Source organism: Peromyscus leucopus, chromosome 20, assembly GCF_004664715.2.
Source record: "Peromyscus leucopus breed LL Stock chromosome 20, UCI_PerLeu_2.1, whole genome shotgun sequence".
NCBI classification, from domain to species: Eukaryota; Metazoa; Chordata; class Mammalia; order Rodentia; family Cricetidae; genus Peromyscus; species Peromyscus leucopus.
Window position 1 is genome coordinate 7,783,859 of NC_051080.1, and position 18,575 is coordinate 7,802,433.

The 18,575-nt window shown below is 41.2% G+C and overlaps 1 protein-coding gene across 1 annotated transcript in view; it reads right to left on the reverse strand.

Moving 5' to 3' along the window:
• Arid2 (AT-rich interaction domain 2) overlaps positions 1–18,575 on the reverse strand; it is a 145,559-nt gene that overhangs the window by 2,562 nt on the left and 124,422 nt on the right. Inside the window, exons 17-21 of the mRNA XM_028869302.2 lie at positions 11,257–11,395; positions 11,089–11,174; positions 9,662–9,785; positions 9,479–9,570; positions 1–504 (exon numbers count right to left, since the gene is read on the reverse strand). The exon at positions 1–504 is cut by the window's left edge and continues 2,562 nt beyond it. Coding sequence (XP_028725135.1) covers positions 363–504; positions 9,479–9,570; positions 9,662–9,785; positions 11,089–11,174; positions 11,257–11,395 — 583 coding nt within the window. The 3' untranslated portion in view covers positions 1–362. The remainder of the gene's footprint in view (positions 505–9,478; positions 9,571–9,661; positions 9,786–11,088; positions 11,175–11,256; positions 11,396–18,575) is intronic.

Genomic DNA, 18,575 nt, shown 5'->3' on the forward strand with positions numbered 1-18,575 from the left:
ATCTGCTCACGTAGGTTTTACACTATTCCATGTATATTCCAATGTGGATGGTACTGAATTCTGATCACACCAGTCTCCATCAGGATTGGCCAGATCCGAGACATCCTGCAGATAAGCTGGTTGACAATCCCACAGTAGTTTGTTTGTTTTTTTTTTTTCCTTTTTAGATTTTTTTTTTTAAACAGAAAAGAAAGGGATTCGTTCAGAGATCAGAATACGAAGCTTCCTCTCAGCATCATGGGAGGACACAAAATAATCCAGTCTATGGTCTCTGCTCCATTAAGACTTGGTGCTTTCTTCAGTAACAGTGTGTGAAATGTAGCTGACTTTGAGTCCCCGCTGTGTAAGTCGGATAGGATTCACTACAGCATTTCTGAGTCTTTTTCTTGTTCTTTACTCTGAACTGTAAAATTAAGTTCATAAAGGCATTTGGCAAGGGTGGAGGAAGCTTCCATGTTACTAATGGCTAGCACTGATAAGTTGTTTTCATGTCTCTTTAACAATCTAGGGGAAGAAAAATGCAGATTGTCAGTCTCCAGGATCATGGTTAAGATTCCTTATCACAGATTATACAACTAAAATAGAAACATCATACAATTCCATAATCCAAGCCAGTATTAATACAGCTTTGTAGAAAGAGGAGGAACAAGCTAGCCATCAGCTAGTACAATTTACTGGTGAGTAAACTAAGGCTCCCTGAACTCAATTGACTTTCTAGCCAGGCAAGATTTGTATCCACAAACAAGGTTACAAGGCTATTTATCTTCATTTAGGGTTTTAGAAATCGCACCAATCAGAAAATTGCTGGCAAGGAACAAGAACATTTATAAACTTGAAATTTCCCATCACAAAGGTCACAGTATTGATGTGGCTGTGAATACAGAGGCGGGAGCATCACATGGGGAGACAGCCTCGGAAGGACTGGGTCTGACGGGAATGAAGAGTGGACAGACAGACAGGAGGCTGAGGCATGCACACCAACTCACTATGTGCAACAGTCTAATGTTCACTGCACAGTGATTTCAAGTTGGGCTTAAGCGTGAAAACTTCATTTTAAACATCTAGAAAACAAGTCACACAGCACTGAGGTTACCCAAGAACTTCACTAGTTCATTAAAGTAATCCTGGGTAGAGAAAGCAGAGAAGAGGCTGGAGAGATGACTCAGAGGGTCGGGTTTCTGGCATCCACAGCAGGTGGCTCAGTTTTCTGTAACTGCAGTACTATGGGGTGTGACACCTTCTGACCCCTGTGGGCAGTGCACACCTCTGCTGCATATACATGAATGCAGGTGAAGTGTAGAAAATAAAAGAACAAAACCAGAAGCAAAACAAAGGTGAAGACATTCCTAAAATTTTACTAAAAACACTGTAGAGAAGTAAATCATGGGGAAAGTAAAACAAAAGAAAACAAACAAAAAACCTCACTCAACACTTATGTGGAAGGCTGAAGAAAGCTTGGTGGTGGAACGCCCGCACAGAATGTCTAAGGCTCTAGGTTCAAGGCCCAGGTTCACTGCCCATGACTGGGAAAAGGGAAATGCAGAACTCTGTCCTCCAATATGAACAACTACTGCTACGTGCAACCACAGAAGCAGTCTCCTGGTTCCTGCTGAAAAACCCCCACTGAATGATTTGACTTCTATCAAATCAGTCAGGTCACTACCCTGTAGTAGTCCTGACTAGAACAATGGAGGGGAAGGAGGAGACTGACTGAAGGTGGGCCAGGGTTGCTTCTGTGGGTGAGCACTTTCTAGGAACTCAATATTATGCTTTGTGGGCTCTGTATAAATGACTTATTTCAAAATTTTATTTACCAAATTTTAAAATCAATTGAAAATTGCATGATTTTTATACAAAAGACACTCAGCTCAGCTGAGAGGCATGTGCCTTTAATCCCAGCACTCGGGAGGCAGAGGCAGATGGAACTCCGTAAGTTCAAGGCCAACCTGGTCTACATAGAGTTCTAGTCAGGGTTGTATAGAGAGACCTGTATCAAATCAAAGAAAGCAAACTCAATTTTTTTTTTGGGGGGGGGGGGGTTAAGTGCTGGAGATTGTGCTCCAGGCCCTGCACATGCTTTACCACTGGAACCAGGTACGTCCCGAGCCTTTTCTTCTATTATTTATACTTATTTATAGCTTACGGTTAAAAATTAATAATAAACCTAACTTCTTTTTTCCCCCCTGAATTTTCAATTTCATATGCTGGCCTAAAATGTATTAATAGAAACATTTTAAGATACAAATTGTCTTCTAGGAAAACCAAACAGCTGGAACAAAGGTTATACCCTACCAAAAAAAAAGCACCAAGAGATAAAGAAATCTTGAGAAACAAAACAGAAGGGCTTAGGTTTTAGACATGGGTACTGAAGGAGATGGGAAGAGAATTAATCCGAGTGGAAAACAGGATTAAGAGACAACCGAGGACCCCTTCCAATCTCATTTCCAAATGCAAGCCTTCCTGTTAACTGTCCTTAAAACTGGCATATTCTATGGAGAGAAAAACAAAACCAACAAATCCTCCGTATACAACTGACCCTGGGGGCTGATAACCAAGGGAGCTCCGGGAGATCACCCACAGACAGCAACTGTCAGTGAAAAGCCGGGAGCTACAACTCCCCAATCTTACAACCTTTCTTTACTCAATTTTGAGCTGGTCTTGCAAAGAGGCCCCCACTGACCTCCATCACATCCTTCTGTTATAGGTGTCCACCATCATGCCTGGGTTACATATTCTATTCTTAAAATATAAAGGAATCCCTAAAGTACTGAAACATCTGAGGAAAGAATAACTATACAAAAGAGCAGGAATAAAAAAAAAAACAAAACCAACAACTGAAAACTGCCAGCATTAACATCCTCACACCGATGAGAAGACCTGAACTCAACCACTGTCAGGGCGTCATCCAACAGCAACTGGAACAAAGGATGCCCTCTAGAAGTACAAACCCAACAGGTTTGAGGATTAAGTAAAAAAGATTTCCTGAAGTGATTAGAAAACAATTGAAAGCTAAAAGAAAGGAAACATGAAAACTTGTCATTCTCGAAGTATATGAATCCACACTCAATATATCCACTCAGTGAAGTGCTTGCTGAAGTAACACATAGAGCTGGGAACCCAGGACAGCATGGCACTGGTACAGACACAGAGGAACACCTGATGGAATGTATGTACCTACAGCCAGCTGAAAAAGATGCACAGACATGGGAGAAAACAAGTGAGGGTCCACAGGGAATCTAGGAACAAGTGAGGGTCCACAGGGAATCTGTGAACAAGTGAGGGTCCACAGGGAATCTGTGAACAAGTGAGGGTCCACAGGGAATCTGTGAACAAGTGAGGGTCCACAGGGAATCTGTGAACAAGTGAGGGTCCACAGGGAATCTGTGAACAAGTGAGGGTCCACAGGGAATCTGTGAACAAGTGAGGGTCCACAGGGAATCTGTGAACAAGTGAGGGTCCACAGGGAATCTGTGAACAAGTGAGGGTCCACAGGGAATCTGTGAACAAGTGAGGGTCCACAGGAATCTATCAACAATGAAAACAATAAACTCAAAATGGACGAGCCTCAGCTGTGAGATATAAAACTGTTCCCAGAAAATACAAGGGAATACCCTTGGCCACAGAAATGGGCAATGCTTTTAAGGATAAAAATCCCAAAGGCACAAGAAACTAACACAAAAACAGACCAAGCTTTCTGTTCAGCAAAGGAGACAACTGTCAGGGTGGCGGGAGAAAGGAAGGAGCTATCTGGAGAGCATGCAGCTGACAGAGAGCAGCTGACGGAGAGGTAATGGCATCTAAGGGATAGCAACATCTCAACAGCAAAATGCAAACGACCCGACGAAAGAATGGGCAACTCGCTTAAACACACACTTGCTTTTTATTTGGTTTGGTTTTTTGAGACAGGGTTTCTCTGTGTAGCTTTGCGCTTTTCCTGGAACTCACTCGGTAGCCCAGGCTGGCCTCGAACTCACAGAGATCTGCCTGGCTCTGCCTCCCAAGTGCTGGGATTAAAGGTGTGCGCCACCACCACCTGGCCAAAGACACACTTCTTTAAAGATGACATAAAAAAATGGGTGAGAGCTATAAAGTCCAGCATCACCAGTCATCTAGATGTCAAGTGGTGTCCAAAAGGCTGTTCTGTGGAGGGCCTGGGCTTTGGGACAGCAGTTTTTGACGTCATCTACTGACTATCCATTAATGCACTAGAAGTCTATGTCATTGGGGCTGTGTGTGTGCACAAGGGTTGGTTGGTGGGCCCTGAGCAGGAGGAAGTAAGGTCATGGCATGAGCAGCCTCCGTCACATGCTCCCACTCAGAAGATGCTCACTGGAACTGGAGTTACACACAGTTGTGAGCTACCATGTGGGTGCTGGAAACTGAAGCCATGTCCTCTGGAAGAGCAGCCAGTGCTCTTTAACTGCTGAGCCATCTCTCCAGCCCCACTCACAGTTCCAAAGGCTTTCTTTTTCTTTTTCTTTGTTTCCTTCCTTCCATCCCTTCCTCCCTCTAGGGTCTCATTATGTAGCCCTGGCACTGGCTTGCAACTTGCTCTGTATATCGGCACTAATGAAAAGCTAACAAAATTAAATCACTCTGCCATATTTACTGCAGCACCATTCACAAGAGCAAGAACTGGAAACATCTGAAGTGTCCATCAGCTAATGAATGAACAAGGCAACATGGTACACACATAAATGAAATGCTAATCGGCCATGACAACAAACAGTTCCTGCGAGTGTGACTAGAGTTCACGGCCATTCCCTATGCTGCATGAGAGCAGCAAGGCACAGAAAGACAAGGACTCCATGATCTCATGCACAGGAAGGCCGAAGGCTGATCTTAATCAAACCGAGTAGCTGGTACTTAGCAGGGTCTAAAGAGGGTGGAGGAGGAGAGCTGGAGAAAGGTTCCTCAGTGAGCAGCACTAGGGCACGGTGTGGAGCCCGAGGCTACGGTGTGCTACTGCACGGGGTGGAAGGTGCTGCTGTGGACTTCAAAGACGTAGAGGAAAGGCATCCCAACTTTTACCACAAAAACAAACAAACAAAGATAGAAGGATGGAGACAGGCTTTACACAGTATACAATGTGTGGGTATCAAAGCATCACAGAACACCCCATCAATATGTACAGTTGTTTTGGTAACAGTTAAAACAACCTACAAGATATCACAGTCATTACACTTTAGAAAGCCAGACATATGCTGAAACCTGTGAATGGAAAAATAGATCACATGCAAAGAAATGTGACCTCGAATGCCACTGGGCCCTAACACTGTAGCAAAAACGCTTTTCTGATCCGAATTTGATACCAGACAAAAGAACACAGATTAGGGCGAAATAACACAACCCCCTCCCCCTTTTTGGAGACAGGGTTTATCCATGTAGCCCTGGCTATCCCGCAACTTGCTATGTAGACCAGGCCTACCTGCCCCTACCTCCCAAGTGCTGGGATTAAAGGCAGCATTCTAAAGTGCATGCTGGAAAGAGTACAGTCTGAACATGGCTTAGTAGAGAATAAGAGACATTAAAACTGTTTACAGAACAGAGATGAAATGTCAAACGACAGCCAGCCTAGAGAATCAGAGAACAACAAACCCTGTGGGAAATGAAAATGCAGCCTAAGAAAGGCTACAGGGACTGGAGCGAAGGCTGGCTCCGTGAAGAGCACTGGCTGCTCTTCCAGAGGACCTGGGTTCAATTCCCAGCACCCCCATGGTAGCTCACAACCATAATAACTCCAGTTCCAGAAGACCCAACACCCTCTTCTGGCCTCTGTGGGTACTGCATACAGTGCACAGATACCTGCAGGTAAAACGTCCATACACATAAAAGAAAAAGAAAACAGGCTATAGAAAGCAGTGCTCATCTGAGGAGCATCACAGAGAGAGCAGAAACACTGGAAGGGCAAACTGACAGGAAGGACAGCAGGACACTGGAACAAAAGCTGAGAGGTGAAGACCAAGACGCTGATGTGAGTCGGAAGTTGCATTAGTTTGTTTTGTGGCTGCAAAGCAGGCCACAGTGACAAAACAAGGGTGGGGAGGACAGCGAGGACGGAGGAGGAACACAGTATGAGCATACTGGAGACGCCGGGATTCCCAGAGGGCCTGCTGCCGGAACATGAAAACAATCACTACTTAAATGTTGTGAGTGGTCACCCTCTAGCACCCAAACCAAACACACCCCCGCCACAAAACCAACTTGATATTTTTCATGTTGCACATTAACAAAAAAATTATTCCTGCAAATTTTGTCTTACTAGGTCTCTGTTAATTCATTCAATATATTTTCTTGTTCCATCCATTTATCTGCTAATTTCATTTTCCGTTACAGCTTAATCATATTACACAGCGAAAACGACATTTGGTGTGCACGTGTTAGCCGGAGGCCCCTCAGGCTGTTTCCATTTGCTAACTACTGGGAACGGAGCAGCAGTGCATGGCAGACCGAGTGTCTGGAGTCGAGTGTGAGGTCCTTGGGCACACGCACCAGTGGCACACCTGAGGGATATGGTATTGTTTTGGCATTTTGAATTTTCCACACTGACTTCTACAGTGGCTGCACCAGTTTGCAGTCCACCAACAGTGAGTGAGGCTCCCTCTCACCACATCATCTCCAGCATTGGGTGTCTGTTGGTTTGTTTCATCTTTGTCATTCTGACTTGGGTAAGATGAAATCTTAAAATTATTTTGATTTGCCTTTCTCTAAAAGCTGGGGCAATGGGCATTTTAAAAAATGATTTTATTTAGTCATTTTTATATTTTCTTTTGAGAATCTGCTCAGATTTATAGCTTACTTTCTGAATGAGTCATTCGTTTTATTGACTGAAAACTTTTGTTTTTTCTAGTTCTTTCTATATTCGGGACATATAGCTGGAAAACTTCCTCTCCTGCTTCTGTGGGCTTCTTCTGTACTCGATTGGTTTTGACCCTAGCTGTGAAGGAGATTTTGGTTTTATGAGGTCACACTTGTCAACTGCTGGCCTTAGTTCCTGAGCATATGGGGTCCCAGTCACAGCGGCCCTTTCCACACCTGTGTACTGTAGATTACCATCTACTTTTCATTCCAGCCCTTCCAGTATTTCACGTGTAGGTCTCTGGTCCATGCAGAGGTAGTTTGTGTGCAAGGTGATGGATAGAGGTCTAATTTCATTCTTCTGCATGTGCAGGTCTAGGGATATTTTTTTCTGTTTCTAAGAAGAATGACATGGGGATTTTGGTTGGATTTGAGGATCTGAACTGGATCTGACCTTAAAGTCTCTCCTGGGGGACCAACTTGCACAGCACTGGAACGTACAATGTAAGGCCCAAGAGAGAGAAAGCAACCGTTAGTCCTGCACGGCTGTGAGGCCTCTGAACCACACTAATGACAGCATGGCAGGTATTCCTAAGGGAACAATAGTGCCATGTACCTTGGCAGTAACCAGTATCTCTCTAATTGGATTGAAGGCCAGCACTCAAGAGGAGGGAACCATCAACTGCTGTGGAATACTCCCATTGTACACTGTAAAGATCTGTCACTTGAAATGTTTAATTAAATGCTGATTGGCCAGCAGTCACGCAAAAAGTATTAGGCAGGACAGCCAAACTGAGAATGCTGGAAGAAGGGTGGAGTCAGAGGAGACACCAGCCAGCTGCCGAGGAAGCAGGACATGTAGAAATGAGGTAATAAGCACTTGTAATTAATATGAAGCCTCTCAGTGATTATTTGAGAGTGGCTGCAGGACAGGACACTCTACCTACAACCAACTATCTGGGCCCACTGGGGTCACAAATCTTAGAACAGAACCTGTTACTACAACTCCACTAAATCAGGGTGATTTCAAACTGCATTCTAAATCCTTATACCCAGAGATAAATACAGTTCTAGCTCAGGAATCACTGCAGAGAGGCAGAATGATTTTTAGAGATAAGGAACAGGAAGTATGCTGTGAGACTGTCTCCAAGAAATGACAGGGAAGCTATAGCCACAAAGTCCAACAACATGGCTGCCTAAACTGGACCTCAACAAGGACAATCCCAATAGACATTCAAGTGTGCTCTATCCACAGACAAAGAACGATAGGCAACTATAGACTGCTTGTTGAGAGGGAAAAACAGTTTTCCCCAAGGAAGGAATGACTTCCTTCATTGGTTATCTAGTACCAAGTCATCAGCCCTGAAATCATCTATATACAAGTAATATAACTCTGTGTGTGTGTGTGTGTGTGTGTGTGTGTGTGTGTGTGTGTGCGAGAGAGAGAGAGAGAGAGAGAGAGAGAGAGAGAGAGAGAGAGAGAGAGAGAGAGAGAGAGTATTTTGTGTGTGTGTAGCAATAGCAATTATAGAAAATGTGGGAGGGAAGAGGGCAGGGAAAGACATGGAGAAGTTGGAGGGAGGAAATGGACGAAGAGAAATGATGTATTTATATTTTAATTTCAAAAAGTTATCACTTACAAAAATTTTAAAAGCTGATACAGTACAATTATCTTCTTTTCTAATTCCACAATTTTTTATGCTTTGAAAATCTACTTTAAATATTATAATACCTAAAACTGGATTGAATGTAGATAGAAGGCATTTGTAGGAGACAGGCCTAATATGTTAAAAGCATGCTGAGAGCTTCTAGGCTGCTCAGTTGAGGCTATGGAGTGGAAGGAAGATGAGCTGAAGGGAGACACGCAGAGCAGTATTATGACTCATAACAGCAGCAAAATTAGTTATGGAATAGCAATGAAATAATGTTATGGTTGGGGTCACCACCACATGAGGAACTGTATTCAAGGGTCACAGCATTAGGAAGGCTGAGAACCACTGCTCTAAGAGGATATAGCAGGACATATTTTCACAAGGGCAAAGAGTCATTCATACTTTAAAAATATCTCTACTGCTGAGCGGTGGTGGCACACACCTTTAATCTCAGCAATTGGGAGGCAGAGGCTGGCAGATCTCTGTGAGTTCGAAGCCAGCCTGATCTACAAAGTAAGTTCCAGGACAAGTTCCAAAGCTACACAGAGAAACTCTGTCTCGAAAACACCAGAAAGAAAAAAATTATGATACAGATTATGCTCTTGCTTAAAGCCACTAGAAAGTAATTATAAACATCAAAAGTATTAGTGACTTCTAATATTCATTGATAAGCTTATTAAAAACACCAACTGTCAAATGGAACTGAATTGATTGCACGTGATGCAAATAGCCAATTCCCTCTTTTCCCCAATAACCACTCAGGTTTCTTTCTCAGAAGAACTTTTTTTTTCTTCTTTAAATGCTATGGTCAGAAAGAAAATTGAAAATAAAACAAGTTACGGCTTATTTTCTGTTCTTTCAACTTTATTTTTGACTTTGGAGAGACCATGATGGCCTGGCCTTACCATTAGCTTTTGGACACATTCACAAATCAATCAGAAAAACAGCAACTAAGCGATAGGTAATGTCATTAACTCACACATAAAAATACAATAAATTTACCTTGGTTATGGAAACAGATTACTCACCTGCGCCCACACTCTGAATATTTACCAATATTTTTTAATATTAAGGCAGCTGTTAGTCGGATGTGTTTAGTTATTGGTCCCTCTTTTTCATCCTTAAAAAGAATGGAGAATATAAAGAAAAGAATAAAGATCTAAGTCACACAGGCCACAGCTTTAAGGACAAGCGTTTTAAGGTGTACTTACTGTAAAGTCCCGGAAGACCAGGTTCCTTGAGCCTCTCCTGAGAGCCATGAGTGCAGCACTGGGGTGACTCGCAATGGCCTTCTGTGCTCTAGGAGCTGAGCCTGTGCCCCCCAAAGCTGGCTGCCTAAAGTGATCAGACAGACAGACAATGTTAACTGCTAGACACACAACTGTGACCCCACCCCTCCGCCAGCCTACACAAACAGCTCTCTGTTTTAGGGCTTGAATTTCCCAGCCTCTCCCTTTCTTTTTGACAGGGTCTTACAATGTGGCTCCACCTCACCTGGACCATTCCATCCCTCTGCCTGCAGGCATCATATAAAGCAGCACTACACACTACTCAACAACACTGTACAGCCTGGTCCGTCTCTAACGTTACTGTGCCGGGTAAGGAGGCAGTAACAGTGACTTAACACAGTACCAAAGTTGTCGAGTTCTCATCTTTAAGTACTGTGAAGCTGTTTGCTAGGAAGAAAACAGCCTACAATTTTAGATCAGGAAGAAAGCTGCCCCGGGTATTAGAGCCTGTGCGAAGGACAGTCTTCACAGTGCTTTCCTAACACTCTTACTTTCAACCAGTCTTTGTAACACAAAGGAGTTGTGAACAAAGTCCCACTAGTCTTATTATAGACACAGGCCCGAAGGACCGCAGAGACCCCACAGTGTAAACTCCCACGGAAACCACTGCTAGTTTCTGGGGCCCAACAGAGCAGCTGCACCACCTGCCGAGCTGGAGGAGGCAGCACTGGTGGAGGCTTTCTACCCGTGTTTCTTCTGAAACTTGTAAACTAGGGAGAGTTCTGACTTTTTCAACGTAAATTCTGAATATTAAAAATATAATGTAGAGGGGGCTGGAGAGATGGCTCAGTGCTTAAGAGCACTGGCTGCTCTTCCTGAGGTCCGAGTTCAATTCCCAGCAATATACCCCCATATATATGTGTGTGTGTGTGTGTGTGTGTGTGTGTGTTCTTCATATGTAAGCCAGAATATATATTTATAGGTGTGCATGTATGTGTAGATAGAAGGTATCTCTTTGCCATTGTCAAATACATGTTCACTCCCTAAATAATAATTAAAAAAAAAAAAGACCTCCCTCCTCTATTATCAGCCTGCCTAATCACTTGTTTCCAAAACTTAGGGCTACTTTACAGACCACACAGTGCAACTGCTATGAAAACAGATACCTACATAGAGATATACATGGAGAGAATTTATGTAGTTTGAGCAGAATCTCATAGCTTGGTAGTGAGAGCTGGGTTAGAACACAGGTTTTGGATTTCCCATACGCTAAGTTTCTTTTTGTTGGGTCTTGTAGTCTGCCTAGTTTTCTACTTTTTCTCAGTGCCAGGAATGCGAGACAGGCCCCTGACCACTGGAGGGACTACTTGTTCTTTACGCTCGATAGGAAGGAAACTAATTTTCTTTACTTGGTAGAAGATTTTTGATTTGCCACTTGTCCTGGTTCATCTTGTTTTAATCCTGCCAGCAGAGCATCTTTTGAACAGTGCTTGTCCTTAAGGAGAAAAGAAAAGATACACATTATAATCTCTACCTCGACCAGCTGGGCTGCTAAGGACGGGGTCCAGAAAGCGCACCTGTAAGTGGGTGATGAAGGAGAACCTCTGTCTCTGGAAAGGCTCACAACCTTCCCAGAGACACTGCCCCGGGTACACGTCCTTTCCTCCATGCTCAGTAGCTGCATGATAGAACACCTGGGAGGGCGTCTGAAACCACCTAGAAAAAGAAAAGGCAAAAATATCTGACACTGAAATAAATTCTTTAAATCATGTTTATATAACAGATTCAAAAAATTGCGAAGAAATCTTGGCCACAACTTTTTTTCTTAAAGATTTTATTTTGCTCATGTGTACAGTGTGTGTGTGTGAGTGAGTAAGTGAGTGAGTGTGTGTGTGTGTGTGTGTGTGTGTGTGTGCAAACATGTATGCAGGTATCTGCAGTGTCCAGCAGAGGGCATTGGATTCTATTTTTGGCTATTATGTAACTGTGTGTATGTTTGAATAAATTAAAAAGTATTTTTAAAGACTGACTTATTTTTCTGTGTATGAGTATTTTGCCTGTATACATATACATGTATCATCCATGTGCTTCGTGCCCCCAGATCAGAAGAGGGTATTGGATCTTCTGGAACTGGAGTTACATATGGTTGTGAGCTGCCGTGTGGGTGCTGGGAAGAGAACAAAGTCATCTACAAAATCAGCAAAAGTTTTTAAATGCTGAGCCATCTTTCTAGCCCTAAATCGATTTTTAATGTGTATTATATATCCAGTATCTCAAATTAACATCATTTCAGGAAATGTCTGATATTTCAAAACAGATTTAATGAAGAATATAATTACTGAATTATAAAAGACAATCTTAAAAAGTCAGATTACAAATTTCATTCCTATTCATATTCAGATATATAAATACCAATGAAACTTATTATGAAACTTGAAATCAAGATATCCATTTAAATTTTAAGTACTCCAAATAATATTTCACTCACATGAAACAAATACAACTGGAATGATATATAGACTGTCAAAAGGAACATTTCTTATTATGTTCAAAATTTGAGATTCTATTATGTTACCTATCGAAAAGATTTTCTGTGCTATACAATAATGTATATAATGTGCTGGTCAATGACAGATGGCATGCATGGCTGCATACATGACTCATAAAAGTCGGATGAGACTAAAAACTTCCTATCATCCGAAGTGAGTATGTAGGCAACTGGGTGCAGTAGCTGGTGAAAACAAATCCAGCCAGCCACATAAAGGACAGTAGGTCATATATAAATGAAAACACTTGATATTGATACCACATGTGCCTGCTTCAACTATTATAATTTTTTCTTCTACTTAGAGCTTTCTTGTGTAACAGACTCTGTATATAGGCTTCAGTAAATACAGGCTCCATGAGGCCTATACAATGAAGAATCCCCTAAGTCCCCATGTCTCAGAATGTGTCTTGATTACGGGAGGTTGTTTATACACACCCTGAGTGTAAATGTACTGCCAGTGACTTATCAGAAAGCACTACAGTCTTCAGCATTTTGCAGGACATAACATTAAACAACTCTGTGATACATGAAGTTGTTAATGACGAGAAAAAAAAAGATGGCTAATTTTGAAAAATCGGTTTTGAGATCAAGTCTCAGAATGTAGTCTATGCTGGTCCAAACGGTGATTCTCAGGCCTCTAGCTTTTGAGTGCAGGAGTACAGGCACACACCACAGCCAGCCAGAGAGTGTTTCCGTTTATCAATTCTAACTGCTAAAATACATACAACTGTGTGCAAATGACTTGAAGATAACACAGGTTTGTGTTTGTCAGTCTACCCATCAAACACCACACCCGGCACTCCCTCCAGTCCATTCACTTTCACCTCCTCCCGAGCCTCTCGCCTTCTTTTGAATATACCTCCTCTACCTGTACGAGTCATGCATTGGCTGTGGTGTTCAGGATGAAGTTCTATGGCACCTAGTTCTAATGCAGCTCGTTTCAAGAACAATATGGGTGTGAGAAACAGTGAAGGGTTCCAAACTAATATGATGAAAGATCTGAATTTTAATGTTGGGCATGGCGGCACATACCTGTAACCCCAACATTCGGAAGGCTGAGGTCTAAGAACAACCAAGGCTACCTAGCAAGGTGCTGTCTCTACACGCCCTCCACCCTCCAAATGGAGAGCTGAACTAAAGAATGCAAGCAAACATATGTGGACATTACAGATGATGAAGAAGAATCAGTGACAAGGTAGATTGCCATTGCTGCTTGCTACCATATCTAGAAGAATTCCTTTCAAGTAATCATGTAGCTCACTCCCAAATCATAAAAGCACACTCATTTAATGAACCCAAAAATTAAAGAACAGTCAAACAAAATCAACAATTTCCTGTGATCCAGTTCCCAGTAGCTGCATTAACACTGTGCTGCATTTCCTCTCAGCTCCCTCTCTGTACTCTGTCTTTTGAGAACAAGGGGAACTGCTGCTGATTGGATGTTGCATATAACTTGTCATTCCCACAATAATGCAGCATCTTTATTAAAACTGTAAAATCGTTTTCCTTAGCACACCTCACTGTCTTCTGCTGAAAACTGTTATGATCAACACACATGTGAATGTGCTCCTTTTGACAGGCTTACAAGGTGACTACACTGGGCAAAAAAACATTCTCTGAAAGATTTCACTTACTGGAAATCTAGTTTTGGTGTTATTTGTAAAACTACCTGATGCTAGACAGCCATAAATAGAAAGGAGAGATAATCACCACTGCCCGACCGAGCATTTATAATTAATATAAGTCTCTGAGTCAATTATTTGGGAAGTGGCTCCTGGGTATTTGGGAGTTGCTGGCAGACAGGGGCAGGAATTTCCACCTAAGCCCTGAGAAAGCTTAAAAAGGTTCTAAACGGAAACAGACAGCCACACTGGGCTTCCTAGTCTCTCACAGTCTCATGCCAGCAGCAGCGCAGAGACACGTCTTCCAACAACTGTCTACAAGAGAGCTAGCTGGCTGCCGGCAGCCATGAGCTAAGCAGCAGGGCAGATTCTGCGTCTTTCCCAGCGGCCTCAGGAGAGAGAGGTGGTTCTCAGCTACTGCCTTTAGATGTGAGCTGTGAGCGATAGCTTGCTGAATGACAGATTTGGGGCTTTGCTCATGAAGACCGAAAAGGTTACAGATACACAGTAAAGACAAATTCAGACAAAAAAAAAGTCTCTACGCTGGTTACAGTGTGTTTAAAAATATACATAGGCTTGGGAGAGAAAAAAGAAAAAGGGTAGAGAAAGTTCTTAAAAAAGAAATAGAGTAATAAAAAATACAATAAGCCATGTAAAGATGGAAAACACAGAGTTTAAAATTTAAGTCAAAAGATATGTTACTTTGGGAAAGAAGATCTGCTTTTATTTCCATAGGAAATGAGAGGCTCTGGATTCATCCTCAGTTAAGGAAAATCAGTTTGATTGAGAAAGACTCCCTGAAATCCTAGCTACAGACATGGGAAAATAAACCTAAAATAACTACAATACACATAGCATATATTTTACCTGCTCAAACATAAAACAAAAGATTATTTTTGACTGGCTTACATACAATGCAGTTTATATTTGTATTAATATAGATGATGTTATCTTTAAAAGTTTATATATTTTCAGAACAAGGAGATCAGACACCAATAAAAATGGCCCAGATGATCCAGCATCCCAAACACCTTCAAGCTACTGACTTGAAATGATCAAACCTCACAGAATACTACAGGCAAGACTTAACAACTATCCTAAATTTGCTTAGGGCCTCCAAAGATTACCAGTAACCCCAATCAACAGGAAGTAGTCTAGAGAACTATGCCAAAATTCCCAAGAATAAATTATGAACATTTGTCATTGTTTAGGGGGGGTTGCTAACCCTAACCCTGAGGAGAATGGTCAGGAAAAAAGCTAAATAAGAGATTTTAGATTCAGCGATCTTGTTCGGAAAAGAAAAAAGAGCAGATACAGAATCACAGGATGAGCTGGGTGGTGGTGGCACATGCTTTTAATCCCAGCACTCAGGAGGCAGAGACAGGCAGATCTCTGTGACTTCGAGGCCAGCTTGGTCTACAGAGAGAGTTTCTAAGACAGGCTCCACAGCTATAGAGAAACCCTGTCTTGAAAAACCAAAGAAATAAGAAAAAAAAAAAAAAAAAAGAAAGAAAAGAAAAGAAATAAAAAATGACAAAAGGGTAGATTACTGAATCTAATCCAAAAAAAATAACAAACAACTATTAGAGTATGGGCTTTGGTTTATTGATACAAATTTAAAGTTAATTTTGTTATATTGTATGTGTATTCCTACTCTTGTTTAGGGTATTATGTTTATGCAGCTAACTTAAAAATGTAATATATAATTAAGAAGTATAGGTAATAGTCATCTATAATAGCAAACTTATAGTCACGTCAGTTAGGTTTTTAAGGTCACACAGAGGTATATTTCAGATAGAAAGATAATCTTCAAACACTTCATAGACCTACAGAGTATGGCATTTAAAATGTTTTAAGAACTTAGACTTTTCTCTACACTAATACACATCTGCTCCTAGCAGCATCAATTACTTCAAAGAGGATGAAGGGCATTGAAGAAACTCCATAAGAGTTTGTTTTTCTTTATGGCAAAAGCTAGCCATGTGGGCAGAGAAACTGCCCTTGCCTCAATTGCTGACAGTTACTGCCCAAACTGGACCAGCAGGATGCCAGAAAGGCGACTGGCAAACTTTGCCAAGACAAGGTAGGACAGTCCTTCAGAAATCCCTGCTTCACATCAAAGTCTGGCAGATATACTAGGCCTATAGGCCAGAGTTGGATGCCCCAACAATACAAAGGAACTCTGAGTGACTGTTCAGGCAGAGAGATATCCTTGTCGTTAGGTAACATTTTACTCTTCTGGGGTCTTTGATGGAGTTGAAGACTAGATAGTTATAATTACAGGTAATTTTTGTAGTTATGAGATAAAAAACTAAATGTGAAACTTTAGGCTCAACAAGGTAAGATAGATAATAAAAATTTTTGTCTAATTTTGTCAAATACAAATGGACTAGATAATGTAACTGTAATTATTACTTAATAACTGTTTTTGTTGTATATAATTTTACTATGTTAAAGTTAAAACCTTCCTTTTTAATTAGACAAAAAGGAGGAAATGCTGTGGAATAATCCTCTTGTGCCCTGTAAAGATCTGTCACTTGAATTGGTTTAATAAAATGTTGATTGGCCAGTAGCCAGGCAGGAAGCATAGGCAGGCGATCAAACTAAGAATGCCGGGAAGAAGGGTGGAGTCAGGAGTCGCCAGGCAGACACAGAAGGAGCAAAATGAGAGTGTTGTGCTGAGAAAAGGTGCCATGCCATGTGGCTAAACATAGATAAGAATTATGGGTTAATTTAATTGTAAGAGCTAGTTAGTAAAAAGTCTGAGCTACTGGGCGAGTATTTATAATTAATATTAAGCCTCTGAGTGATTATTAAGGAACTGACAGGTGGGAGAAAACCTTCCATTTATAGGTTGACTTTACAAAATGTCAATCCTTGTCTTCTCTTTGAGTAGTATAAATTTGTGAACATGAGTACAATGTCTCAGTTTTATATATCTTTCCAAATAAGACACATTACTGAAAGAACTTCAATCTTAGTGCTTCCTTTCCAATTCCATACATAGACTCTCTGGTCATCACCTGTCCTTTTCTCTTGGATCTCAGCTATTGTCCCCAGGCTGTCTCTATGATTTACTCACTGAGTTTTATGTTACTACATTCTTTGTACCTTCTACCTTTCCCTTTCTACTTAGTACAGTGTTTAAGAAAATAGATTCTAGGGCCAGCAAGTAAAGCTCTTGGCATCATGCCTGATGACCCAAGTGTCATTCCTAGTACCCACATGGTGGAAGGAGAGTACCAGACTCCCACAAGTTGTCCTCCTGTGGTGTGGTACATTCAATAGCTCCTCAAACCTCAGAAGTACACTTTTCCCTTAGTGCTGCTATTCTCAGTAGATAGGAATTAGAATTTACCAATATTTAGCAAAGCAATACAAAATTGAACATTTCATAATTGTTTGCTGCATTAGCTGTATCTGCTGTTTTTCTCTCAGTCATTGTCAGCTGCAAAGGTGCATACCATCTTCAGTTACAGCAATACAGTTTAAAACACCTCACCCTCTGCTGACTATTAAGCAGCTGAGAGCAGTTCAGGGCAGGCTCCTACAGGAGTGCAGGTTCCCTTAAGTTATTTTGTTTTATCACACAATAGGCTTTTTTGTTGTAGTGAACAGAATTAACATAAGGGTAAATTTCCTAATTCCAGCTGCTCTAAGTAGCCATTTAGGAGTAAAACACTCAAATTCAAAGAAACCAACCAACCAACCAAACACACACACACTCCCCAACAACAGAAAAGAACAAACAAAAAGAAAGTATTTAAAAACTACCTAAACCAAAACAGCCTATGACCATCACTGGTGCTGGTTCGGGCCAGCCTGTTCCTATCAGCAGGTGCCCTAGGACACAAACACATTTCCCATTTCCTCAAGTTCATCTTTTAAAAGCCTTCAGTCTATTCAAGGTCTCTCTCTCTCTCTCCTCTCTCTCTCTCTCTCTCTCTCTCTCTCTCTCTCTCTCTCTCTCTCTCTCTCTCTCACACACACACACACACACACACACACACACATACCAAAAATACATAATAAAGTTTTAGATTTTAACAAACCTACCACATTAAAAAGAACAATTTAAAAAGAAACACTACAATTATAAGGCAGGCATATATCAAAAGGCTGAAAACAACAGTTGAGTTTAGATTCATTTAATATTTTCTTGGTCATGTCTTGGTAGTCTCTTTTCTCTTAATGGTCTAAAAGTATTCCATGTCTTAATAGCCCTCCTGCTGCAAAACAACAACAACAACAACAACAACCACCACAAAATAACAAAATCTTCCACATTATTTGCACAAAATATGCATATGATATCTTTTGTAGGAAAATTCTAGTATAAAACACATTATGTATAAATGTAAAAAATTTATGAACATACATAAAAACCTATACCAAATTACTGCTGTAAAACAATTAAACTTTTACCTCAACCTTTGATATCAATTTGTTTTACATATTATTTTAGAACAAAAGAAATATCAAAGATAATGCATTATTTTATAATCAAATGAAACTGCATAATTGGCTGCTAAGAACCAGGGGATATCAACCACCTTGGTAGAGGATTAGTCAGATTGTATTATATCCAGATGTAACAGTCTAACATGAGAGGGAGATGAACAAGTCTGATTTCACTATTAAAACTCCTCATTCTGAAGCTGGAGAGATGGCTCATTGTTAAAGGGGACACACTGCTATTACCAGCCAGAGTTCAGTTCTCAGCGTA